Genomic DNA, 27,980 nt, shown 5'->3' with positions numbered 1-27,980 from the left:
TTTTAACTAGCTCAAGGAGTGGATAAGGTCATCAAGAAATTCTTTGCATAGAGATAACAGCAATAAGACACCAAAATTTCAAAAGAAGAATTATTGCCTCCTTCTCAGGAAGAACAAGACTTCTTCCAGACTTCAAGGAGCCAAAACATTGATTTACAAGATGAGGGGGGGAATTGACAATAACCAGAAAACACCCTTTGTTTGGAAAGAATTTTTTAATAATGTATGATATATAAATATGCAACAGGCTATTGCTTTGAAGGGTTAATCCTTTGTTAGCGAGGTATGCTTTTGTGGCTTAGTGCCCAAGAGCATACAGATGTCCGTAATTCTTTTCTTTTTATTGTCTTTTATTGTCCTTTGATTGTCCAAATTCTTAATGTCCTGTTTTTATTACCATTTTTTCCCTATTAAACTTCTAAAATTTTAACACAAGTGATTGGTGTTTTTCACACAGGTGTAATACACTATTTTGAGTTCCATATTTCTTATAAATACCCTTTAAACCCCTTTTACCATAACCAAACTAACAGTTCCTGCTTAACAATTATTAACTATTTTGCAACCCTTTCTAACCTATTTTTAACAATTCTCCCCTCTAAGTATTTCATCAGGCTTCTAGCCTGCATCAACCTTTTAAAGTTCAACTTCTACTTTTCTCGGTTTCTTGTGGACAATGAGATGTTCAAGCATATCTCTGGCATTCTGATCACTCTGTTCTTTTATTAAGGTTACTTTTTCACCACTTTTCCCTTCTAGGTTACCTTGCAGCGTGATGCTGCTTTGGACAATGCTGGTTACTATCTGGACTAGACATGGAATTGCACATAGTAGAAATATTACATTTGCTAGTGCACACACCACAATGACGACCAATTTCTTCCACCATTTACCATTCCAGGTGAACAAGTTGTCCCACCAATCAGATTCTCCAAACAAGTGTTCCAACACAGGTTAGTTTTCTAATATTTTGAGTAATGTTTTTAATTACATGACTGAGGTCATCGATCTCTAGGCAGCATTCTGAAGTATTAAATTTTCCACAGATCCCTCCTTCCTCTGCAGGGAGGTAGTCTACTGCCAATTGAATCTGGTAAATCACTGGTGTTTGTTGTTGCTGGTGTTCAAGAGATCAGTGGTCAGAGTTGTTTGATTTGACATTATTTCAAGTACTGCTTGTAAATGGATGATTCGATTGAGCATATACACTGGGTTGTTCTACTCGGTGATCACCAAATGTCGCTGTCGAGGCGGTCGCGACACAAAGCAGAGACCACACACAGTCACAGATGGCAACTCTTTATTATTGAAAATGGCTGACCTTTTATACACTTTCTAATTGTTTATATTTCTTCTACCTCAACTATTGGCCACAATAAATCAACATAACACCACTTGTGAAAAGTAACACTGACTTCAGCTAACTTTCTAAAAATACGTTGTCCAGCTGCAAAGTTCTCTCCTTTTCTTTCTTCAATTCCTCTCTTCTCTTAGTCTTCTTGGTAACAGCCTTGGAGAGAGCTCCTTATCAGCTTCTTCCTGCTTCTCAGCTTCTTTTCGCTCCTTTAGCTGACAGGCCTGCTGTTAGCCCCTTCTGCAGTAATTCGTCCATGAGGGGCAGAAAACAAGTAGAGCAGAACAGGATTAAAAAGTCTAGTGATTAATTAGAATTGGTTTAGGTCTGACACACCTTGAGATGACACCAAAATGAATCATCCTAGAGTGCAGCCTACAGCCCCACTACTTGTATTTCTACATTCAGGAAACATATTTTCTTCCTTTTACACTGTCTTAATTTAAAAGCTGAAAGATTCAAGAGGAATTACTAAATCCTCCAATGAGTCCATAAAGTTTCCTCTCAATGATCTCTTTAGTGCTACTGCAGTCTACTGTTCAAGTATATAGGGAAAACTGTCACAATAATCTCATTAACAATGTGTGCTTTGTTAAAATAACCATCACAAAAACTCCAATCAGTCATAGAAAGGCAGATAAAACAGAATCAGTATATCAATACTGAAAATCTATTACAGAAACAGAGAAAGGCAGAATCCAAAAACTTCAGAAATGTGCATATAATATAATCATTTAGTTGAAAAAAAAATAATACTCGTTTCTTAGAACAAGTTTTTTTTTTTAATCTAATTTTTTCTACTTTGCATAGCTTTACCTCAGCAGTCCACAGATTATTTTTGCTGTATTGAACTAGTGAAACAAGGATATTTAGTCTAGATTGTAAATTCCAGAAGGAAATATTATGCAGCTGTTATAAATGAAAAGTTAAGTTAGATTCCTAATTTATCAGTAAAATACCTAACTGCAGAATGATATCAACAAGAAATTCTATTACTTTGGAAGAGCAGGGTGATATGTTAGAGAACGCTACCTTTCCAGACACTGGAGAAGAAGGACTAGCACAGGGGCTGGAATAGCTACTGCTGTCTGCAGGCTTCACTGAGGACTGAGCTGATCTGTCATGTGAGGATCGTTTGGAGAGCAAAATGTCTTTTTCTTTGTACTTCTTTGGCTGGTGGAGTGCAGGAGTAGTAGATTTCACTGAAACCCTAAAAAGGACATACCTTGAGTTTCACAAACAGTCACTGAACATTTTACATCGACCTGTCAGCCTACTGCATGACCACATGTATTACAGCAACTACAAAATCTATTAAACCCTAACTAAAAAACCCATACTGATCATGCACTGCTTTTTAATGCTGCTGTTAAACCTCTTCTGCTACTTCTCAAACATCACAATTCATGGACAATATTCCTGACTGCTCTCTCTAACAGCAGGGCCAGGTATGAAATACTTCTTTATGGGATTAGAAAGCAGCATACAACAGTATAACACTTTTCATCTGTATTTCCACTGTTTCCACCTCCTATTACTAGCAGAAATTTAAGTGAAGCTTGTATACATCAGTTGCAACCTACAGCAAGAGCAGAAGACTCCAACATCTTACTTTTCAGCATGAGAGGACTCAGACAATTCAGTTTCTGTTGAGCTTTTTCTGCTGTTGGTTGACTTCCATGTAGATGTCAAAGGAAGTTCTTCACAAGTCACAGGTCTTGGTCTCTGGCCAATTCCTGAAGGCTGCTGCAGACCTGCAGACTGTTCTTCAGCACTCAGAGCAGCTGTAATTGCTCTTAAAGTTGTTTCATCAGTCTGAGACCATGGCTTAGCAGGAGCTCGCATACGACGCAGGAACAAGCTGTGCCACTTCTGCCTGAATTGCAGCAGCATACCAGCAGCCTGCAATGAGTTCTAATTCTGTTAAACACTGATGAAAATTTTATCACGCAGGTAAGAGGACCCTGTCTTTTTCGTATCAGGCAGCACCTGGCATTCTAATATAAACAGGGTCCACAATGAAAGGCAAGACTAAGGTCTTGGGGAAGGGGAATAATCCATATTTAAACTAAGATATTAATTTGCTTTCTTTTCCTTGGGTGCAAGGTAATTTTTGAAACATTTCGTTTAGCTCTGTACTAAACTTAGCTTTGTATTGTAAAACCACAGACTTTTTTTTCCTTTTTATCTTTCAAGAAAACCCAATCCTTTCACGCTTTATGCCCTTCCTCTCAAATCAGTCTCAACTCATGCACTCTTCAGTCATACTTGAGGGAAAAGAGCTCTAAGTGACATTTTTCTTACAGAGACATCTGCTGAAATGTGATGACTAAATTCAGAAGACTATAGTCTAATTCCCATGTTATCAGAAATGCTTCCATTAAAATAAATTTTAAAAAAACACTCTTTTGGACATGTCTAGGAGAGACTGTGTTATGATTAGAGCTGGTAAAGCTGTATGTTTCATGACCCATAAACTACCTCCTACCATCGCCACAGCTCCTCAATGACATAAAGACTTCTATTTCAAAGAGGTTTTGAAATTTATCCTTCCAAAATCCGACAGCAACTTTCTTTCAGCAACTCCAGCTTCAAGTCCTCCTTTTTTGATCCAATTTTGTTTATCGTCTCAGAGAAAGAAGAATACAATATGCCAATGTGACTGTTCTCTCAGCTCTTGTTCAGATTTTGGCTATCCCAGCTCATGCTATGGCCTGATGGAGCACCATGCAGGCAGGACAGGAGGCCAGAAGGAGCAGAAGGGCCCTTATGCAGCCACTGTCACCTGCAGCTTGCTGTCCCTTGCAGCCATTATCTTTTGTCTGGCAGTCTCTTCAGAATTTGCTGACTTGTGGAAAGGGACAAAACTGCCAAGCTCAGACATATAAAACATCATACTGCCCAGAAAGTTTGTGAAGCAGATCCAACAGCATCTGGACTGCTGAGGCTTTCCTCCTCCCTTGTGTAAGAGACAGGAGACCCACACCAAGATGGAGGAAGAGGGATGAGCACTCTCACTGTTGACTCAGGTGACCAATTATTTTCTTTCTTTTTGCTCACAGGCAAAAGAATAGAAAGGTATGGGTGATAGGTGATGAAGCATTGCAACTTGGATGTTGAATATACGAATTCACACAACAGACAACTCTGTGCCAAAGGGGATTGAAGCCCTTTAATTCCTGATGAGCTCATGAAATAAAGGTTAAATCACAGAGTACACAGTTTGAGAGACCCAAATGGACCATCACGTTCTTGGAGAAAATTCTGGGCTGCTCAAATGTTACAAAAACATTTTCACATCTTTTTACAATTCCTCTACATTAAGCAAACCCAGGAGTAATTTCTTACTTACTTCAGGGTCCAGTTTGAGATGGAGCCATTCATCCAGCTTCAGCTGTGCAGTTTTGTCCTCCATCTCACTGTCACTGCTATCATTAGATACCCCTCCCCCTGAATTAAAGACAAAAGATGCATTAGCATCTCTGTATTATTTCTACTTACATACAAAAATCCGCATACTACTGTGTTACCAGCAATAGTATTTTTCCTTCTAAAATTGACTTTAAAATGTAAACATTTGTAAAACTACCTCTTCTTTTCTGCAAATACACTGAAAAGTCTTTGTTCCAGATAGCAGCAATCAAGTAGCCAGACCTGGTGAAGGTCCTACTATGTAAAAACCTGTACTGATATGATGTGACTCAACTCATGTACCTTCACCAGCATTCACAGGCCACTAACCAACTTTTGCCTAAAGCTGTTTGCAAAACCACACGCAGCTCTATTTCCTAGTAAAACAGCAGATTTAAAGACCTCCTAAGAAAAAAATATATATACATATGGCTATTAATTAGGATTCCTGATTTTTCTAAAATGCAATTCAATCAGCATGAACACTACTCTAAGGTTCACAGTTTAAAAGCAAGACAGGAAAGCTTCAGAAATAAGTTGGACTTTTAGTTTGATTCAAACTATAACAACTACCAGCAGTTATTTTTGCTTCCATTCCAACAGGACTCAATTTAAATGAGAAAAAAAAAGGAAATTTGTATGTATTCTCTATTAATGAGACAGAGTAAAAATTTAAGAGGGTAGAAATCCATTTGGATTTAGGTGAAATGTGCCTCTTTGAGCTACCTAACGTAAGTAAAATATGCTGTTTAGTCTGTAACTGCAGCACTAGCGAAACTGCCCCAGCTAAGGAGAAAGAATGCAAATTTCCAACTAAAGAGATAAGAAAGACTCCTCAGACCTTGAAGCAAACAGCGCAGAGTGACTCAGGAGTTCTCTCTGTACTTTCTGACAAAAACTGAGTACAAGTGTAACTAGCTCTAAGTGTAACATGAAATCAGAATGAATATGCATGAACCTATTGTGAAATTCTACGAATATGTAAATTAGGTAGAGTAATAAAAAAGGATCAGGAGTTTTCAGGGGCGTGCATGTCCTTTGAAGGGAAAAGATCCCTCACATGCATCCAGTGTGAAAATAAACATACCATGCCTTACAAATCTATCGAAATTGCGGGGTCTTGATTTTTCACCACAATTCATTACTTACAGTTAATAGTACAGTTAACTGACATTAAAAATTATTAACAGAACATATCTTGAAAATGTATGTGTCAGCTAGAAGCAACATGACTTGTTTGCCATATTGATTGTTTCTAAATTATTCCGTTTGAATAATATGGTTCAATGTATCAAATAAAGTAGTCTGTAGAAAAAGAACATACATACTGCACTTCTCAGTACCAGTATGATCATGAGACATTGTGGCTGCATTTTTTCCTTACAAAGTATACTGCAATTTCTGAGACCCTAGAACTGTGTAATTTATGGACTTGAATATGCAAGGAATCCCAAAACCGAGAGATTTCTTACAGAACCGACAAACTCTTCCTGATTAGCTACAGGAATTATGACAGCGCTGTTTTCAGAATCAGCCAATATATGTATTAAATATTACTGAAAAATAAGCTTTCCATGTCACACACTGATGTATACCAAAGAAAACATTCCAAATCCAGACTGCAGTGTACCTCGAAAGGATGAAGATGCCTGCAAGGCATTACTTGGCAGTCTGGCTGGTCCACTGAAGAGACACACGGTGACAGGTGTCACAACAGAGCAGCACCTGATGTTTGCTGTCTTGTGAGCTCTCGTCATTTCATTATATATAAGCCAGTCTGTAGGGAGGGCCTGGATGGCTGCAGCTTGTCCTTTTGCTGAGGCAATCTGTACAAGAGCAGGTAAGACCAGGCTATTATACCCTCTACCTGTAATTAATATAAATTTGAAAGTATTTCTCATTTTATCCAGAGACACTGTGGATGCCTCAACCTGATAGTGTTCAAGGCCAGGCTGGGTGGGGCTCTGAGCAACCTGGACTAGTGGAAGGTGTCCCTGCCCATGGCAGGGGGTTGAAATGAGATAAGCTTTAAGGTCCCTTCCAAGCCAAACCGTTCTGTAATTGTGTATTTTGAGAAATAAATACATGTATAATTAGATACATATAAAAATATACATGCAAATAAAAAAGCATGAGAGAATTCAACCACATTCACAAATTATCCTACCATGATAAAACAAAATATTTTGCTTTAAAAAGAAATGTTAAAAAAAAGTTTGAGAGAAAAACTTGCTTTTAAGAGTAGGGATCATTGTATCTTTAAAACAATTTTATAACTGGGGACGTTTTTCTGCCATTTTGCCTTGTTCCATCTAGAGAAAGGACTAATTGAAACAATGGAAAATTAATCACCTCCAATTCTATCAGCTGGGTAGAACAGTATTTTCTAAAGCTGTAGTGTAAAATGCCCATAGTGCTTTTAAAGTACTGACAACTAGGAAAAGACATTTCTAAAACACATGATAGATTTTAGGGCCCTTTTTTTTGAACTATGAGATCCAAATGATTTTACCTTTTTATACTGAGACTCAACAAGAACAGAGGTAGGATGAAATTGCACTTTCTGCTCCTTTGCATCAGTCAACTGCAGGCTTTCTCTGTCTACATGCACAAGATTGGGATACATCCCGGCCACTAAGGCAGCTTTAATTACAGCCCAGTTCTCAGAGTTAGCATTAACATCTCTAATATCACCTCCTCCTCTGGCTCTCACAAAACCTGACAAATGAAAAAGACAAAACAGGGCCATGTTAGCTTGTGTTTGGTTCTCAAAAGGAGCTAGAAACTAAAGGTGAAATAAACGACTTATTTGTTGCATTTTTCACTACTGCCAATCTTAACAGCACCAAGAAGAAACCATTACACTGAAATCCTTCCTGATAAGGGGTTTTATACTAACACAGAATATTACTATTTCCTAAAATTTAAAGACATTTCCTATGGAAATGATTTATTAAAACATGAAATGCAGTGGCATGTGAAGATGAGGGTGCTTTCAGTTAGATCAGCCACACTTCCTCATCTACACCATACCCTGCATGAATGTGTGCATGAAGGTGTATTTCAAATTAAGTAAGGAAAATTACAGCAGTGAACATGATTTTGTTACAATTTCTACATGCTTGACTTTAAAACAATGTTAAAATAGTTTCCAATTTCTTTACCTGAAGCTCTAAGTTGGCCAAGCAACTGTGTTCTCATTCCTGCAATGATTTCCATTGTGGCTCGGGACAGGAAGTTCTTTTCACAGAAGGCTCTCTCCCAGCCATCACTGCGTGCCTTCTGCCATGCCTGAAAACATTTTTACATTTGCCTGTTAATTTGAAGGGCTTAAACTAAAACTGCACTTTTTTTTAAAGATTATATTTATGTCAATAAAATAAATGCAAAACCCACTCTAAAAGTTAATGTATCAAACCAGATACTTTTTTCTGTTCAAGAATTAGATTCTCCTTACGTGTTCACTAGAATGATGATTATGTCAAGTTAAAACAATAAATAAAGATCATTACATTAAGATCATGATTTGAAATTCAGTGTAGTAGGATATAAAGAGGCACATTGTTAGAACATTTAGAATTTTATAAGGTTTAAAAATATCAACAAAACATACTATAAAAAGGGTTCCCTCACAAATTTATGAGTCCAATACCCAGGAAAGCTGCTAAGCAAAAAGAAAGTCTTCTCCGAGGACTTAATCACAGTCCACCACTCTACATCCAAGTGGATTGGTACATTTGCATTGCTTGGGTGATGTGCTGTGATTAGTACTCTGTGAAATGAAATACTACCTGGAAAGCCCTGAGCAGGGTCATGTGGTCACTGAACGTCCCAGCAGCAAAACGCTTCTTGCACAGCATGGCTGCACACTTTTGGGAGGCCAGCGTGGGCAGCACAAAAGGGTCTTGGTAGGCAAGAGCACAGGCAATGGTCAGAACAGGATCCAGGCACTTCAGAACTACAGCATACAACACCATTTTACCGAGGTGTGGCTCTACAGATAATTCAGTGAGGTGATAACCAAGCTCAGTGAGATCTTCACAAGGGTCCATGGCATCTATGGTCTGTTTATAAACAAACAAACAAACAAAGGAGAGGGAGACGGGTACAGTGGACAAAATCAAATCAGAGTCAAAGCAGAAAGGATGTGAATACTGGACATTAAATAGATTTGTTTCCAAACATTAAAAAAGCAAGTCAGACTATTAACAAGAGACAAGACTTTGAAGCACTCTCTTCCCTCGACATGGAAAAACACATCCCCACACACAAAATGAAAACAGACAATAAACAAAAATTCAAAACATCCTAAAGTAATTAAAACCAGCTTCAGTACAAACTGAAGTCAGTAAGACAGACTGCTATACCACAAATTTGGGATCAAACACAATTACCATCTAAACCTATTCCTTTTCTGACCTTAAGCATATGCACAGCATTTATCACAGTCACAGCAGGCGGAGGATCAGGAGCTTTCATAAGAAAGTCTACAATTGGACAATTAATTGGAGCCAGAATTTTTGTGTACAAACAAATATCCTGCAACGTAAAAGGCAAAACAAAGAAGATTACCAAGATTTGGAAACAACCTCCTAACACATGACTTGTTGCAATTAATAGTATGGTTTGATGACATTATATTTTTTAAAGTTATAATTTCTAACTGAACATGCACCTGAAGCGGCATTCTTAGAAGTTCTGGAGATTGAAATTCCAACATATTCTGAAATCGGAGCCTGCTGAAGAGACGAAAGCAGACTCCAGGCTGACAGCGCCCAGCCCTTGAAAGTAAAATAGAGGAAGTTGTGAAAATGAGGATTTCTGTCTAAAAACAAAACCAAAAGCCAACAAACAGACACAGAAACTCAGAATGGAAAAGAAGAGGCAGTACTATGAAGAAAGTGTTGTAAGTCACACACAAAATGAGAGTTTTCCAATCATGAATAATTTTTGAGAGTGTGGCTATTTTTTACTGTAATTTTAACCCAACACTGAGAAATCTGGAAAAAGAAAAATAAGGCTTATCTAATGTAAAGTGCTGTTAGTTTTTCGCTAACCTAAGACCAGTCCAAATCTCAATCATCCTCTGTTGTAAGGAATCAGTTGCAAACTTTATTGCTTCCCCTCACATCCCCCAAACACAAGTGATGCTTGGAGTAAAAGGTAGAATAAAGATTAAATAACTTTTGAGTGAATGAGAGACAGCAAATTCTGCATACGTGCAGCTTAATGCCAGTATGATTGATTAAACAGGCATTTGTTGCTACATAAACTTCTGAGCCCTCGCCCACAGTGTTGGGAAGAATATAATTATGGCCTGTTAAGTCATGGATAGTTTGGAGAAAGTGAAATAGGCAGTCCCCTGCCCACAGCCAAGATGTGAAAACACCCCATTGGACACTGTGACTGCTGGTGCTACATGGGAGAAAGAGGAAGGAGAACAAATTAATGGGGGAAAAACAACCCAGACCTTTTGGAAATGCCTGAGCATCACTTTTCTACAACTTGGGAAATTCTTCCAAGGAAATACATACTGACCCTACACACTGGACTAGGCTAGAAATAGTTACTATGTTGTGTGCTTTTTTCTAAACGTAAAGGACTGTGGATTTCTGCAAAATGGAAACTGGTATGAGGCATTTATTACCTGCCTTTTCTCTGGACAGCACTGGCTTTTGAAATCCACCCCATTTTTAGCATTGTAACACGACTCAGTGCATCAAAAGACTTCTAGAAAAACAAATTAATATAAAATGAAAACTCAAAAAGGTACAGGAAATAAAAGTTACTAGTTGTTTAGATTACCAACAGAAGTTTTCTAAAAAGTATGAAACAGTAATATATACAGCAGCTTCTGCAACAAAGGTACCTTCTCAGTTTTAGTGAATTTATGATGGTATCGCCTTTGTAGTATCTTAATGCTCCACAGGTTTTGAAATTCAATGTTTTCTAGTCAATAGGTAATTGCAAGTCAGTAAAAGGTATGTTAAATCTGTGTTCTGAGATATCACAAAGCAAGTAAAAATACATTATTATACCAAATAAAGTTTTTCTTTTTATCTCACTTGGAAATTATCTACTTATTTTCTTAGACTGATGTGAAATTACAAAAAAAAAAGTTTGTTTTATGAGAACTTCAGAAATTTGGTGTGCATATCGCCTCTGAAATCCAGTTTCATTTTCAAAGCCGCACACGAGGTCTCAAATTGCCTCATTATGTGTTCTCAGTTTTCTTGAACAAGTAATTAGAAATGGGCACTGAACACACCAAAAAAACTGCTTAAGAACTTATTGGATTATTTTTGGACTTGATACAATAGTAGAACAAAAGGAACTCCCAGTGCTCTCTAAGTCTCAGGAAGGTGGTGGTCTAAACTGAGGACTTGTTTTAAAAATCCAACAGAAATACTAAATTGAGAAAGAGAAAGATCCATTAATACATCAACCTAGATTAACTTTTACAAGGTTTTTTAGACAGCTAGCTATTTACAGTATTGTCTTAAAACAAATGGATGTTGAAACTTTTCAGCGAGGACTGTTGCCTGACAGGCACTTAGCTCTTAGTAAAAGCTTTTTTTCACTTTACTGTAAAGTAAAAACAAAAAAAGTTCTCCAAAATTTATGCACTGTGTGTTTTAGAATCGTACCAGGAAAATTTAAGCCAGTCATACCTCTTTCACCTTGCCTGAGTCAATGACAAACACCACATCATTGACTGTTATGCTGGTTTCTGCAATATTAGTAGAAAGAATCTGCAAAGAAAAAAAACCCAAACCACCAAAATTATAGTAACTGTAAAAGCAACGGCAAAATAGAACATTGTAGCCTCGGGCAAAGTCCTCTAATACTTGCAATTTTGCGGATGCCAAAAGGTGGAGTTTCAAGCACTTTCTTCTGATCCAAAGTCTGCAAACTTGAATGAAGCATGAAAACTTGGTATCTAATGTAAGACAAAATGAACATTTTAAGGATCCTAAAAGAAGCAATGAAAAGCCACAGTAACTAAAGGTTTTACCTGTCAGCATTATCAGCAAATCTCTTGTCATCCAAAAGAATGCGGTCCCTCAGGCTCATTATCTCATCATACCCAGGAAGAAATATTAAGATTGCTCCTAAAAAGGAAGTGGGTTTGCAAAGTTAAACAGAAAATTCAAATACATGTCGACATGTCGATTAGCACTCAGAAGGTTTTAACGTTTGGGGATTGCTGAAAAAAGAGCACGATTCATTCATCAGAAGCTGAAGCCACAACAACTGGTTAGGCATTTACCTACCTGCATCAGAACTATGACAGATGCTGTGAAGTAAGTGCATTATCAGATCCAGATCCACTTTTTCATCATCAAAACTGTGATGATAAGCTGTCAGTAGTTCTCTGTCCTCTGCACTAAGGTCACTACCACTATTTTGGACCAGGGAACTTTCATCCAGATTTCCAAATTCGAATGAAGCGCTGTAACAGAAAAATACACCAGAGTCAAGGCTGCCCCTTCAGGTTTGCATTGAGCCATCAACTCAAACTTAGACCAAGACCAACATGACTATTGGTCTTGAATTCTAATGTTTAAGTATAGCAGAAGGGAATCACCATACTATTGCTGTTCACTGATTTCAATGTTAACCCAACAAAGGATGCCACTTCATTTATTAGTGTTAACTTTAGTTTTCTTCAACTTCATTGAAACACAACCATAAGCAAATGAAAGTGTAAAGATACTTCTCGTTTATCCGTTCAAGGAAAACTATTTAAGAGATATGTATTCTCCAAAAATTTCCCACTAGCAGAAACTACACTAAGAGAAATTATAATACATATAATCTTTAGAAAACACTACCTCAACTACGATAACTGTAAGTTAATCAGAAAATCATTTGTGAATGGCCTAGTGTACACATTACTTCTGTAAATTTTCTTTAATATGCTTATTGCATATAAAAATATACAGATAAAAACACATGACAGATTTGATTCCAAAGTAAGCATGTGAAAATGGTACATAGTATAGAATTAGTGCAAACATAAATAAAAAGATACTGAGTACAAACTATTTTGGTTTTGAAATATTCCTATTCGTAAAAAAAAAGTATTGCTATTCAGTCCAGATTTTACAGCATGAAAAGCTAAAACCTGTTCTGATTAAAAGAACACAAACCTCAAATTCCCCATCACTATCATATACAACTCGTTCTGCAAAACAGTTACAGCTTACCTGTAGGATTCCAACAGATCGACAACCTCTGTCTGTCCAAAGTGCCTAGCCCAGTCCACAGCCATCCTGAAAGAGTTGCACATGTATTTTTATTATATTTTTCACTTCAAAAGATGAGTATGAAGAGCACATCAGGCGAGGTAATTGACACCAGACTTTTGTACCCATTTCTGTATTGTTATCAGTACCGTTATTGCTGGATCTTCAACTTCCCATTTGAAATAGGTGTTAACAGCTATCTGACTTTTAGGTAACTACAGCTCTTTACCACAAAAGAATGTCACTTTTACACAGGAGCACCTGCAAACATGCACGAGGAAATGAGGAGGAAGGAGGTGCCATTGCTTTCAAAAGCCCACAACAACGTGCATAGATCAGACCTGCCTGTTTGCAGTACCCTTTAAGTCATCTCCAAAAGTCACACCCCAGGCGTAACATTCAGCTATTGCATGCCTTTCAGAAGCTGTCCTCCTCAAAATGCAGTTCACTGTTTTACCTTTAAACTGCATTTCTTCCCAAGTTTTTCAAATGTTAGTACCAAATATCAGACCCCTGCAATCCTGATTCTTATCATGCCATACGACAATTATTTACTGTCCTTCCCTGTTTAGATGAAGACATACTCCATGACCACAAAACTTGAGTTTTTCCAGATTCACAAATATTTTTACATGCTACAACATATTTAGAAACATCACAGAAAGATCTTCTGATATAGGTAACTCCATGAAAATAAGAATTGAGAAACATTTTGGTCCAATTCAGTAGATTACAGTTGTCCTGCTAACCAGTATCTTAAAAAAGACCTACTGAAGCAAAGTTTATAGCTCATAATCAAGACCATGTAATTAAGAATTTGATTTAGAATTTACAGAAAACAATGTGATTAAAAGGAGTTAGAAACTGTTGAGGCTGTCAAAATCTATAGTTCTTACAGCAGTGTGATAAGTTAGCAAATTAATTTAGATGTTAAAGAATTTTCTTTCTCTCTTCTATATTGACAAATAAATCTGTCTTTTGGTTTCTCTGTTTTTACCAGCCATTAGGTGATTTGCAGTGGATACTTGCTCCCATGCTGATCAACTGTTCTACTTGACTCAAAAAGCCTCTTCCTGAAGAAATCATCAGAGCAGTCACACCAGTTTCACTGTGCCTATAATCAACTGAGAAGTAAAAAAAAAAAATCCAGCAAACCCAATAGAAATGTTATTTCTTCATCTAAATATAGTACAAATATTGCTTTCAAATTCCAGCCCAAAGAGAATTTGTTTCCTCACTTTATATGTGCAGTCAGTTCATGTGAATTCCACACTGTTTTAGAAACACACTTGTCAATACATCAAAACAACAACAACTACTAACTAAACAACTTATTAATTCTGCTAGCCCTATCCATTTTTTCAGTAGGCATCAGAATGCAAAGGTAACAACATTTGAAACTGGAGATAAAAGTAGCCATAAAAATCAAAGTAAATTTGAGGGGTTTTTTTTCTTATGTAATAGTACAAGAAACTTACCACTGACATTTTCAGTGAAAATAAGATTTAACACCTGAGCAAATGAATCAGTATCTTTATGCAACCAGATGTCAGAAAGACAGGAATCCATTTCTTTTACTCTCCACCTTTCAAGGCAATTCACATCTTTTTCAGTCTGAAGATAAAAAACAATACTGAAAAATTAATCTCTTCCAAGAGCTGTCTTTATTCTCATACATTACCCACAAAGAATTTGAATGGTTATTTTTCCCAGCAGCAACCAGAAATCCAGCACTCAGGTATCAGTTAACGCATTGATTTTGTCATATGCAAGTACTAAAGTAATGGCAGTGGAGCCATTTGATCTGAGGAAAAGCTGGGTACAACCACCCTAACTGAAGAGCACACTTCAGCAAGAGCAGTTCATCCTAATCAAGTAATCTTTAAAATATGTTAATATCCTGAAAGCCTCTACAGAACTACCTTTAGAAAACAGATTTTAAATGGCTAGTAATACAACACAAATATGAATGTCTCTTCCAACGAAAGAAAAATCTTACCAGTTGATTAAATACTGTGCAACCACCATCATCCAACCATTCACACTTCTCATTTGCCCTTGGAACCGATTTTTGTCTCTGATATGTCCCTTTGTTACTGTTACCTTGAGCTGAACACCACTCAGCAAGCGTGTTCTTCTGTTTCTCTTCTAGAATGCAAAATATTCCCCAAGAAAGTTTTAGAGTCATCTTTATTATCCATTGTTTTGTACTAAAAAAGACAGTTACAGCAGGTCCAAGTTTTACCTATTCAACCTCTTTTATTTAATCTAGAATGCTACTACCAGTCCAACGTAAATGACATGTTTAAGAGTACCCAAAGTGCACCACTGCAAACAAGGGCTATAAGAACGAGGTAAAACCCACCACTTTGGTGTTTAACCCCCCAAGCCTCCATTATTCCAAACTACTGCATTTAAAGGGTCTTCCTTGAGTAATCACCTTCCACACAATCTCAGCCCAGATCTTCTTCCAGAAATGGAATGCTGAAGACAAGTGATACAGTCCCTGCATGTAACAACTTATTTTTGTACACAAGTGGAAGAAACATTAGAAAACACCAGTGTCTTAACTGAACTTTTCTGTCCCCAGTGATCAGAGATGAGCACTGTGATAAATATCCTGTTAAGATTGCACGTTATAGCTTTGGGGTTTGCATTTTTCTTTTAATTTTTCTTTAAATAATCTCTGGGATCATTACTTTCAGGTGCCAGGAAAACTTCTGAAGCAGTATCTACTTAATCAACTGAAAACCAATGATGTTTAGCTCAAGAGTGTTAACACTTACAAAAAATACATCCATGCCTGAAGAAAGCAGTGAAAAATGTTACTAAAGGGAACAACTTGTCCATTTTGTGCAAGATGTACAAAATCCTGCCTGCTTTAATAGCTGCACTTTAATTTGAACCCAAAGGTACAGAGCATCCTATGCTTCTTTAGTATTCATGTGGGCAGAGCCCCCAGTAATATATAACTCTACAGCATAATAATTAGAAAACAGATTACATTTATCAACTGAAAGATAAAAGAAAGCAACCACTGAATAAAGGTGATCTTTTCTTCTTTAACTGCATAAACTATTTCAGTAATGTAAATCCTGAGAGCTTAAAGATACTTCATGTCATCTAATCACATCTCATTTAATCTCCTGACTTTGGAATTTTAGCAGAAAATAATCCTGTTAATTGTTTGTTCAATCAATCAGTGATTCTCATTGCCAGCCCTTACAATTAACAAGTCCACCCACCTTGCTGCTTTTCTTCTTTGTACTTCACCATCTCTTTGTTTGTATACCCAGTGCTTCGTAAAATGTCCTCCAGAAACATCTCTTTAACTTCAAAAGGTCTCCCTCGGACTAAAATAGAAAAAACCCATATAACATTAGCTGAAGCCACTAGCTTCAGTTACAGCATTCATTTTTTCAAAAACAATCTTCACTGGAGTTTATTTTTCTCAAAATTATACAAAACAAAACATTTCCAAAGTTAAATGCCACCTTGTTTCTCCTCAACCTCCTCAATTTTATCAAGTGTTATAGCAAGAGATGTTCATAAGATTGACAGTTATTAACTATAATTTTTTTAAATGAGAAAAAGAAAACAGCCATTTTTGTTTCAGGTTACAAACAAGAACTCGCCATGTAAGTCTGCCACCTGGATTTTAAATTTAATTAATAAGCAATTAATACAGCTTTTTGCTAGGTTCCACATGGATCAGTACAAAGATGTACTGATCTACTTTCTTTTCATGAGAAGCATGTGAGAAGACAGACTTATCTCTGTGTCCTCAACTAATTCAGCAAAGCTTTCTTTACTGAATACTTCTTGACCGATGAGACATCCCAGTGGCCTTTACCTTCTAGTAATTTATCCTGATTTCTTTTTCAACATGACTGTTTTCTAGACCTTATCTGTGAACATTAAAGGATGCTTTTTGCATGAAGAATTAAAATCTCTGCATTTTGATTTCTTGTCCCTTAAACTGACTATAGATCACTCAGGATTTTCCTTCAGAGAGAACAATCCACAATTCACATACTTTTAGAAGCTGTCAAAGAGGAAGCCTTCCAGCACTGATCACAAACTCTGTGTACTACAGCAATTCACAGCTACAAAATGTTGGTTTCCGTGGTCAGGAGGAGAATCAAACCTTTTACATTACATTAACAGACAAAGATGCTTCTTTTAGTTCTTAAATTCTCAAAAAAAAAAAAAAAAGGGAAAAAACCATCTTTTCAATTGTTATTGGCCCGTTACATAACCAGCACAAGCACTGTGGTCAACTGGAGAGACTGCCATTGGAATTTCCAACACAAATTGACCGATCGGAAAGAACAGGAAGTTGCAAAAAGTGTAAACTGGAAAGCCACATAACAATCACAACTGAGGCTCTCGCTTGCAAAGAAAATTCAGAGAACATGAAATCATGTGTAATTTCCAGATTCCTGTCTCCAACAAGTTGCAAGCTTTATTTTACTAGGCAGAAATTCAAATCTGGGAACTAGAAATAAACACTTCCATCTGCAAAAAAAGAAAGGAAAAAGAGGTTTCCTTCTCACAAACATTTGCTAAAATAAACCAGCAAGCAATCCTGTTTCCTAAAACTGTTGAGATTAAAAACAAAAAAGGCTGACATGCAGAGAGTCTACCTGATTGTCAAATAAAGCATTTATCTTAAAAGCTACTTTCAAAACACATTCAACTTGGACATTATTGTTGAAAAAGTAAGAGGATTGCAAGGTGCCAGAGAAGGTCGCCCCTGCAGAAAACCTGCAAGCCAGGAGCATGGGGAAAAAAACACAAACCCACAAAAACCCCCCATCTCCCACGCATTTATATGTTGCCTCTACTAAAGATCAGTCACATGAAATTAAAACAGCAATAATGGTAACTTTTCTTTGCATTTGAGAGCAATCTAACCGCAGGTAACTGAGTCTGAACACAAACTAAGAGAAAATAGATGCCATTTCTGAATATTTACCTAGATGAACAGCTACAGATTTTCTTTAAATCGAAGAATCGTGTGATTCTTTTTTCCTGTGAAACCCGATCTGCCTGAGCCTGTATTTCTGAACTGAACAGGTACAGTTATCTGTGTTTCATCCAGTAACCAGTAACAACCTTCACAAAGCCTGAAGAGTGAGATTCTACTGGAATATATTGATATCTATCACTCTCACGTAGCTCCTAAGTCCTGTATCAGCATGAAGATAGCACTTCAATAACTTTCCTACTTCTTCAATTAATGGTGGAGGAGGGCAGGATGTACCTGCATTTACAGAACTCCCAGTGACTAAAACACTTCTCTCTGAATGAGGTACAAATAGTCAAGAAACAAGAAACCTGAATACACGAAGAACAAGGATTCCTGTAACTCTCAGTGCCTTCACTCAGAATAGTTTTCTCCAGTTTAGTAAGATCAGTGAGTCTCAGGGCAAGTATACTCAGATTTAAGAGATAAGATCAAGACTTACTATGTATTACTGGGCAGCTTCCAAAATACCTAATAAAGAGATTTGTATCTAGAGCAGCACTAGAAAGAATTAATTTTAAATTATTCTGGTTTTGCAGCACATCTCTCAGTTTTATTAGCAAGAAGTCACTGAACCTATCCCTCTCATGTACTTCATCCTGTAACAAAAGGAAAAAAAAAGAGAATAAAAACCATCACAGATTCAGGATCACAACTTCTGTCAAAAAAAAAACTTTTCTAAAACAAATAATTTTATGATGATTTGGTGGCACATTACAGAGGCCTTAAAATGTGTAAGTCTAATTTAAGTAATAGGATTTTTTTTAAATTATCCATAAGCAAAAGAAGTACTTCAAAAACTTTTTATCAGCGCTGAAAGCATTGTAATGCTGAAGCTGTATGCACCTTAACTTTAGAGGCTAAAGTGAATATCTGAAACCTCTCTGATTTTGTATTTGAAGCCAAATTTCAAGAAAACTCCACAAACCACAAATCCTACAAATCTTATTTTCATAAATTCTCACTTCACCACTGATGAGCATTTAAAGAAATGTATGACACCACATAATCAGAAAAACAGACAGATTGCTTAGACAAGTCATACACAAAGCTTATAAATTAAGGCACATAACTGATTAATCATCTTTGTCATTCTTCTGTTTTGATTTGTCTTATGAATGAAGGAAATAAGGACTCAAAATACAAGGTTTGTAGGCTGACATCAAGAATGTACAGATCATTCTCAAGCCTTTTTAACTTTGATAAACAGGCAGGCACCTAAACTTACCTTTTAATCTTTAGGACTTAAATCTTGCCATAAACATTCTAATTCCCCTTACTTATTAAATTCCACAATAGGAATATTAACATACTCATAAATGAACACATCTGAATAATTTGCTAGCCATTAGATTCCACATTATCTTGAAAACTCTGGGCAAACAAATGGACTGAAAACTTGGTATTGCTAAAGCTAATGATAACAGAAATTCTGACACGATTACATTGAACCACATCAATGTAAGCCTCCCCTAAGGATATTCTGCTAACAGGGGAAGTTCAGAAAAATTTACACTTTCATCCTTCTCCACTCCTCCTGATTCCACAATTAATCATTGTCATGAAAATAAAATAAGACATTTTTACAGGAAAATACACAAACACATAGAAAACCACCAAAATCCGCAAAACACGCATGCTGCTCTAAGGACTCAGAAAGTCTTTAAAGTTGATTCAGCTTCTACCAAACAAAAACACCTAAAGTGCTCAGCAAATCTAAATAAAACAAATGAGGACCTCATTTTCCAGGGCAATACATATTGCTCCACCCCACATGAAAGACCACAGGATGCTCACCACAATAACATGGGTCACAGTGGAGAAGGTGCTGTCTCCTGCCATCAGCGTGCCAAGGAGCATGTCATTAGTGCAGAATGTTACCAGTGTCTTTGGAGAAACCCTATGGAACACACACAGAGACAACTCAGGGGGTTTGCACCATTTAAAGGCAGCTAGCTTTCCATGGATCAAAAATTAAAGCAGCTGCTGACCAGAAGAGGAATTACAGTTTTTTCTTCAAAAGACTCCTGCACACCACTTGTTTTTAAACTATGCCTTTTCCCAGACATTTCCTAACAATTTGTAGTACTTGCACCCCAAAACTTTGGACAACGGATTAAATGAAAAAATAAGATTCAAATTTTAATAAATGAGGAAGTAAAAGAGAACCGTGAAGAAACTCTGCATGTCATTCAATTTACTAGAAAATTCCATGTGGAAAACCAGGTTCCAATTCCTCAGCCTATGCTTGGATATAGCCTTTGTATTTGTCTACACACGGTGGGATGAGCCTGCCTGATGCCAGGTGCCTACCCAAGCCACTCTATCTGTTCTCTCCGTGGGCAGGGGAGAGGAAACACAACAAAAGACTCACAGGCTCAAGAGAAGGACAAGGAGAACGTGGGTCTCTCCCATGGGCGACAGTCCTCCATGAGCTTCTCCAAAATGAGTCCTTCCCATGGGCTGCAGTTCTCCATGAACTGCTGCAGCATGGGTCCCTTTCCACAGGGTGCAGTGCTTCAGGAACAGCTTGCTCAAGTGTGGGACCCCCCAAGGGTCACAAGCCTGACAGCAAACCTGCTTCTGTGTGGCCTCCCTCCACGGAGCCACAGGCTCTGCCAGGAGCCTGTTTCAGAACGGACTTCCCAGAGGATCACAGCCTCCTTCAAGCATCCACCTGCACCAACGCAGAATCCTTCACAGGAGGATCCCTCCTGCACCATGGGCCTCCATGGCCTGCCGGGCCACAGCTGCCTCACCATGGGCTGCACCATGGGCTGGTCTGGCACCTGGAGAACCTCTTCCCCTCCTGCACTGACCTTCCTGTCTGCAGAGCTGCTTCTCTCACATGCTCTCACTGCTCTTCTTGAACTGCTGCCTCTGTTGTGCAGGTTTTCCTCTCCCGTTCCCCACTGTCCCAGAGGCACTACCACCATCACAGATGGGCTCAGCCTCGGCCAGAGGCAGCTCTTGGCTGGCACTGGCTCTGTCACACACAGGAGAGGCTTCTGGCACCTCCTCACAGAAGCCTCCCCACAGCTCCCAAAGCCTTGCCTTGAGGACACAAAACATTACAGCTGACTAAATCACAAAATCATCTGCTCGATCCTCTGGTTCTTCAGGAGGTCAAAATACTGAAATGTTACAGTTCTATACCTGGGGCAGAGTTAGCTGTTCCAATAAAAGCAGCAATTGTCACTGCTCTCTCTGGTACTGTCATCCTAAAGGAGCTGAAAAGTTCCTTTGTACTGTACTCTACAGCTCTTCTCTGGAAGACAGTTAAGAAACTTTAAAAATTATACTTCTGTGTTACTATAAACACCTCTAAACATCTCCACTCCAGAATATTTTTGTCCACAGGTCAAAATATTGTTATCTCCCCCTTTTAGGGTTTCTCTGGAGTAATTGTATTGATTCTTCTCAAGCAGGATTTTCTCCACTGCTTCCAGTAATGCTTCCATTTTCACTTGACTTTGCTCTTCTTCTGCCAGCATAGTACTTCCATATATTAATCACCCAGTTTATTTGCGATACATCTTCACTAGCTCTTCTAATCTCTTAATATCCTTGTGAGCTTTCATACACACATTTGAATTCTTCTTGTGGCTTTGTTGTTCGAGCACATTCATTTTCATCAGCTATGTGTCGTCTTCGTTCACTCAAGCAACACAACCTTTTGCCATCTTCTGGTCACTCATATCCCAACTGCTGCCCCTTCCCTGAAATGTCATTGGCTACACAGTGCAAAGATGTAAAAACTGCACACAATCCATTCATGCACTGCTTTACAGACAAATTCATCAAGTGATACTGAAATGTCCACTTTTACACTTCATGTTTTAAACACAGAAGCTGAAGAAGAGTAAATTTAGCCCAAACTAGACTGATAAATAATGCTCAGCTTCATCAGTCACTTTCCAATTTTGTTGTTTTCCCTTTTATGACTCCTATGTCATATGTTACAGCATGCCGGTGTTCACACCTACCTTCAAAGCTTGCAGAACTTTTGGATGTTGAAAGTAGAGAGAAAAAAAAAAGGAAAAAAAAAAGAAAGTGTAGACTTGATCTGAAAATCAGACAAGGATTTCCATGCATACACTCTGCAGAAGTAGTCAACAGAAAATACCTGAGATTCAGTGCTATAAGACAACCTACCACATGAAAATTCCAAAACACAGGAAGAAAGCCATCCTTTTCACTCTTACGTATTCCTCACCTGCAGTAACATATCCCACCTGTAAGGCTGCAACCCAAACATACTGCAGTTTACACATACACAAGATTCACAAGACCAACACAAGATCAACTGACACTCAGAAATACCATTAGTACCTGCTTTCTAACTGGATCTGGTAACCAATTGTCTGGCCAATCTTCTCTCTTCTTTCTGCTGCCACTCTTTCAGCCACAGCAACAGCTGCTAAACGTCTCATCTGAGTACAGAGCACACGACAGGGAGTTCCATTCTTGTAGCAGTCATCAAGGATAAATTGAGGGATCTGTAAAGAAGTGGTTCAAATTTACTCTTTGAGAAAGTCACAGCCTTGTTAGCACAAGTTAAACAATTTAACTGCATCTCAGAATTACACATTGCAAAATACTTTTCATTAGATTATCATGGCATACATACCTGAACCAGCGGAAAATAAATTTCTAAGTATAACCTATTTGGGTTTTTTTTAAAGAAAAAACTTGCAGTGCCTCCCACCTGCTTCAGAGAAATCTAAAAAAAAAAGTCCTGTAGATAATCTCTCATTTTAACACAAAAAATACTCGGGGTACTAAGAACAGAACTAGCCTTAGAAGAAAAAGGGCTATACAAACATCACAGATACTTTTTCTTCAATATTTTGTATTATTTTAATGAAAAAATTGTATCTACCAGAAAATTGTGAGGAATCATTTATGCTTTTAGTACCTATCTACTGGCTTAGTGTTTCAAAAGCAAGAAAGTGAATTGGAACAAGATTTTCAATCATACAGGAAAAGAAAAGCCTTAAAATAGCATAAAAATATCCCATATCACAAATGTTACACAATTAGCATTAGTTTAGAATAAATACTGTTATCTTTTTTATTTCATTGTAGAAACATACTTGCGTGGTTTTTCCTGATCCAGTCTCTCCTATAATCAAAACAATTTTATTGTCCTTTATTATTTGGACAATTTCTTCCTGTTTTTCAAGAACTGGTAGTGACTGCCTGAAGGAATCAAACTCTGATTCCCCCCTTTTCACTGGCACCTGGGGGACACCATCACTAAGTCGAAAACTTATCTTGTTTACTTCTTTGTTTTCTGTGAAGACAAGTTAAAAGGTTATTTATGCAGATTCAGAGGAAGGTCACAAAAACACTGCTCAAAAATTGTACTGAAAAATTAACACTGCTGACTTTTTATGCATCCCTGTGGGTAGAGTGACAAGCACATCACACATTTAGAAGTCATATTTATAGCAACATGTCCTGCTGCAGTGCTTGAAATAGGCATTTTTCAAAACAGTTATTACTTTCATAGGTATTTTGAACAAAACCAGACTCTTCCAGAGCATTGCTCCAAGTCAAAAAAGCCTACAAAGAACAAAAGGAGAAACAGAAACCAAACCAGAGAAAACCAGCCTGGTGTATTTTGGTGGCCTTTGTATCTGTGCCCACATTTCACACCTGCAGTTCTCCCTAGAAACACACACTCACATAGTTAAACCTTGAAGCTATTCCACACCTTTGCCTGAAATCATACTAATGCAAGCATGCTATATCAAGAATCCTGGCCCCCACACAGCAGTGTGACGTGTTAGAAAGCAGTGCAGAAGTAGCCAAAAAAGGGGCACATCTTCTGAGGGAGCTACTTCACATCCATCATTGCAAGTGCTACTCTGTAATTCCTTCCGAATTATTTTCCAGAAGAATGAAAAGCTTGCTGTAAACTCAGTTATACATATTTAATGTCATTAATAGATTCATACACTAAATTTCAAGCTCTGTTGTACCAAGACAAACACAGACTAAGAGATCGGGAGAACTAAAAATACATTCTTGAGATGCAGAGAAAGGCAACTATTGGACTGTTCATGAACTTATCCTTACATTCCTAAGACATTGCCTTTCAGTACTTTCATTATAGCTTCCCTCTGTTCATTAAACAATCCTATAAAACAACTGAAACACTTGAAAATAACAGAAAAGGAAGCACTTCAAGAACAGACTCCATGTATCAGAACCATGCAATTAAACAAGGTATATTGACACAAGTGTTTTCTGCTCACTACACCCATCTCTGCACACAGAAACACAGTGTAACTTCCACTTGTAGCTGATAAAGCAATAATCTAGATTAAAGCCTTGCTTTTGAAAAAAAAAACCCAACATTTTATCAGAAGTTTGTCTTTCAGTGAACTCTTCCATATTCAAGAAATCAAGAAGTCTGGACAGTAGTCTCTTAAGGAACAAATATATTTTTTTGTAGAGATGAAGAAATAAAAATTAAAATTCTTTATCAAGGACATTAATTTCTATAAACAGAACAGACAATATTATTTTCTCATACAGGTGTTCTTACGGCATCAGGGTAACATTGACTCTTCAATCCCACCTCATAGTACTTGTATGAAGCCACATTTCAAAATGTGCTTCCAAAAAGATTTGGCTGGAACTGGCTCAAAGATTCTAAATTAACACAACACAAGGTGGACATCACAATGTGCATGATATGACTTCCCAATTCCTCACAGCACCAGTTATAAAAGACCTTAAAAGTAAGGAAAATGAATGCGTTTGTTTGAAGGTGTTTGTTAGGACATGAGAGGGGACAGAACAGAAGGAGGTTTGTTTTGTCACTGGGTTGCAGGTGGTTTTTTCAAGTGGTGTCGATGGACAAGTCCAAATCAGAACACAGGCCGAACATACCAGATTCAACAGCACAGGCATTTCCTTGATCTGTCCTCGGCAGGAGTTCCGTGCTTTCCTTATTTGTGACAGGAAAGCGCTGAATTAGACTCCAAATGGTGTGTTTCGTATAGAGAGCCAAGTCACAAGTCATGACTGCGCGTGCCTCTGATGCATCCTTCTTCCTTACAGTGAGGTACCGATTGGCTCCTTTTCTGCCGGGGGGAGAAGTAAACATATTTTAGGAAAAAGGAACATACTCTAGGTTGACTTTTATCTGTCAAGGTATGAGACACTATGCAAAATATTTGGGAAAAAAACAGAAATCGCAGAGAGAAGCGTTTTTAATGGAGCCATTAAATCCACAAAGTATAAAAGCAAGCTGTCCCAAAACACATCACAAGTTTTTCCAAACATGCGTACAGCAATGAACAAAGATGCTCATTTCTGTAGCTACTTTTACACTTTTTTCTCTAATACTATTCCTTGCAACACAGTTGACTATGTTGAAAACATCAATCAGGTTATCATTAGCCTTGAAATACTATTTGTGTGCACCAAAAAACTGAAAATTGTACCCCGACTCACCCTTTGCTTATAGATACCAGTCCAAGAGACTGACAGAGCCGGTGAACAAATGCTCTTTCAGCACTAGTGAAACTAGAAGGAAATTCCATCTCTAGAATGATAAATAATATTGAGAAAACAGTAATGATGCAACAGGCAGTAATCTTGACATCTCAATGTTACAGAACCACAGAATTGCTAGGATTGGAAGGGCGACCACCCACTGCAACCCCCCTGCAGGGGGGTCACCTGGAGCAGGTGACAGAGGAACACATCCAGGGCTTGGGATGTCTCCAGAGGGGGAAACTCAATGCTTTCCCTGGGCAGCAGTTTCAGTGCTCTGCTGCTCTCAAAGGAAAGAAATTCTCCCTCATGTTCAGGTGGAGCTTCTTGTGTTTTAATTTATGGCCTTTGCTCCTCATCCTGTCACCAAAAAGTTTGCACCGCCTTCCTGGGACTCATCTTGAAGATATTCAGATGCATTAGTGAGATCCCCTCTCAGTCTCCTCTAGGCTTAAAAGGACCAACTCCCACACCTCTCCTGCTAAGAGATGCTCCAGACATCTCATCTCATCTCATCTCATCTCATCTCATCTCATCTCATCTCATCTCATCTCATCTCATCTCATCTCATCTCATCTCATCTCATCTCACCTCACCTCACCTCACCTCACCTCACCTCACCTCACCTCACCTCATCTCTCTGCCGGACCCCCTGCAGTAGCTCCCTGTCCCGGTGCTGGGGAGCCCGGAGCTGGACACAGCACCCCAGCTGCGCCTCACTAGGGCCGGGCAGAGGGGCAGGATCCCCTCCCTGACCCGCTGCCAGCGCCCTCACAACACCCGCAGGCCGTGCCCGGGCCGGGCTGTTCCGCGTACCCGCCTCGTCCCCGCTCTGGAACCGCTCCAGGGCGAGCTGCACCGCCATTTTCACCTCCTCGTCCACGCCGACCACCCTGACGACCCCGGCCCGGGCGCCCATCGCGGCGCCGGCAACCCAGTCCCCCGCAGCCTCGCCGGGCTCCCGCCGCGGGACCCGCCTGTGTCGCCACATGGCCCCGACACGGCCCCGACACCGACACGGATCGGGTGTCGCAGCTGCTCGGCCCGAGGGACGACGCTGGCGGCGGGCGGGGCCTGCGTGGAGTCACCCGCAGCCCACTGGGCGCGAACCGAACGGAAGGAAATTGGCTCTTTTCCCGCCGGCAGGGGGCAAGCCTGCCTAGTACCGAGATGCGTGCATGGCTGTGACCAAAACGTGGCACTGCTGCCGTGTCCGGTCATAAACTGCGTGCTTTCATTGCATGGTATTCAACGTAGCTGTGGCGAGGGTCATCTCGGCCCTCAGCCTCCTCACTCTGTAAAGTGTTACTTGCCCTTGATTTTGGATCGTCTTTTCCTGCTGTCCTTGGACTCCACGCTGAGGACGCGAGGTAGAAACTAAACCAAATCCTCTTGGGCTTGACACAGGGCTCGGTATTGAAGGCTGCTGCTTCGGAAACATCATAGGTCAGAAGGAGAATACTTGGAGGAAGAACAAACTATTCCTCAGTTTGAACAAACATCCTTAGTTGTGAACTGAAGTGGGCAATTAAATAAATAGAAGATAAACACTCACTGTCTGATGTAGCTGGCTGAAAAAATAGCTCTTAAGCGACTTCTACCAAAGCTTTTACAAGGCTCACTTCAGCATAATTCTGCACTGAGAGATCACTGCACTGGAGCAGAACAATTGATCTTTTCTAAGGTTACTTCAAAATTTTTTTTTAGTTTTTCAGTTCAAGTATCTGACTATGTATCTTCAATCAAAGTACATAATGCTAAGTTCCTCATAGCTGTTCCTGTGACGTTCAGTACTGCCACCTCAAAGCACATCACAGTTATTATGGAAAATTAAACACTTCAGCTGAGTAAGATGAGCATTCCTCTTATCATCCTTGGTATCAACAGTACAAAATGAGAGTTCATAACTAATTTGATTGAAAGTGTCACATCAGAAATCTTTAATCATGAACCCAGATCTCTTAACAGTTTCTGCCTCTTAACAGCATCATCTTGCCTTCCTATAGACAAAAAGGCCCATGATTCTGAAAAATTATTCCTCAGGCTCAATTCTGCTCTCAGTTTGCAATCCTGTAAATACAGCAGCGCACAGAGATAATTAACTGTTGGATTAAGTCTCATCTATATGGCTAAGACTGGCATGAAGCCTGAGTGCATCCTGCACAACGAATTCCTTAATACATGCCTTTCTTCTTTCACTGCTTTTTTGACTGCCCAATGCTATTAGAAGGGTGAAAAAAATAGGAGAGTGTGGTCAGGCATACACTGCCTGCTGCAGCCCTGCTAAATACTGAGTTGCAGTCTGCACTCAGCATATGAATAAGCAAAGAATTGTGCTTACCCAAGCTCTTAGACATGGAGGTTTTATTCTTTATACGTATTCTCTTAACAAAAATTACTAGCTGTGGATTTTCATATTAGAAAT

At 38.7% G+C, this 27,980-nt stretch overlaps 1 protein-coding gene across 1 annotated transcript; it reads right to left on the bottom strand.

Moving 5' to 3' along the window:
* Window positions 1-636: 636 nt before the first annotated feature.
* Window positions 637-26,570, bottom strand: LOC137467004 (3'-5' RNA helicase YTHDC2-like). Its single transcript, XM_068178581.1, has 27 exons — window positions 26,372-26,570; window positions 25,514-25,604; window positions 24,947-25,140; window positions 23,140-23,339; window positions 22,376-22,542; window positions 19,841-19,943; window positions 18,486-18,642; window positions 16,260-16,367; window positions 15,014-15,162; window positions 14,493-14,628; window positions 14,012-14,138; window positions 12,976-13,041; window positions 12,040-12,218; window positions 11,781-11,877; window positions 11,618-11,705; window positions 11,437-11,517; window positions 10,413-10,495; window positions 9,441-9,546; window positions 9,185-9,304; window positions 8,557-8,829; window positions 7,930-8,056; window positions 7,278-7,483; window positions 6,396-6,591; window positions 4,707-4,804; window positions 2,967-3,256; window positions 2,314-2,564; window positions 637-809 (listed from the first exon to the last, which is right to left on the bottom strand). Exons 1-27 carry the CDS (start codon window positions 26,544-26,546, stop codon window positions 637-639), a joined length of 4,041 nt encoding a protein of 1,346 aa, XP_068034682.1. The 5' UTR covers window positions 26,547-26,570.
* Window positions 26,571-27,980: the final 1,410 nt, after the last annotated feature.

The sequence above is a fragment of the Anomalospiza imberbis genome, unplaced genomic scaffold, assembly GCF_031753505.1.
Source record: "Anomalospiza imberbis isolate Cuckoo-Finch-1a 21T00152 unplaced genomic scaffold, ASM3175350v1 scaffold_50, whole genome shotgun sequence".
In the NCBI taxonomy this organism is placed as follows: domain Eukaryota; kingdom Metazoa; phylum Chordata; class Aves; order Passeriformes; family Viduidae; genus Anomalospiza; species Anomalospiza imberbis.
Note: the sequence above shows the minus strand (reverse complement) of the source record. Positions and strands in the feature narration are given on the sequence as shown.

Excerpts from the sequence above, each read along its gene's own strand:
- LOC137467004 (XM_068178581.1), bottom strand. The coding sequence starts at position 26,546 with ATGTGGCGACACAGGCGGGTCCCGCGGCGGGAGCCCGGCGAGGCTGCG. Across the intron at positions 11,518-11,617 it reads CTTTTGGCATCCGCAAAATT|ATTCTTTCTACTAATATTGC; the intron begins GCAAGTATTAGA and ends TTTTCTTTGCAG. Across the intron at positions 3,257-4,706 it reads ATCTCAAACTGGACCCTGAA|GCTGCTGGTATGCTGCTGCA; the intron begins GTAAGTAAGAAA and ends AACTCATTGCAG.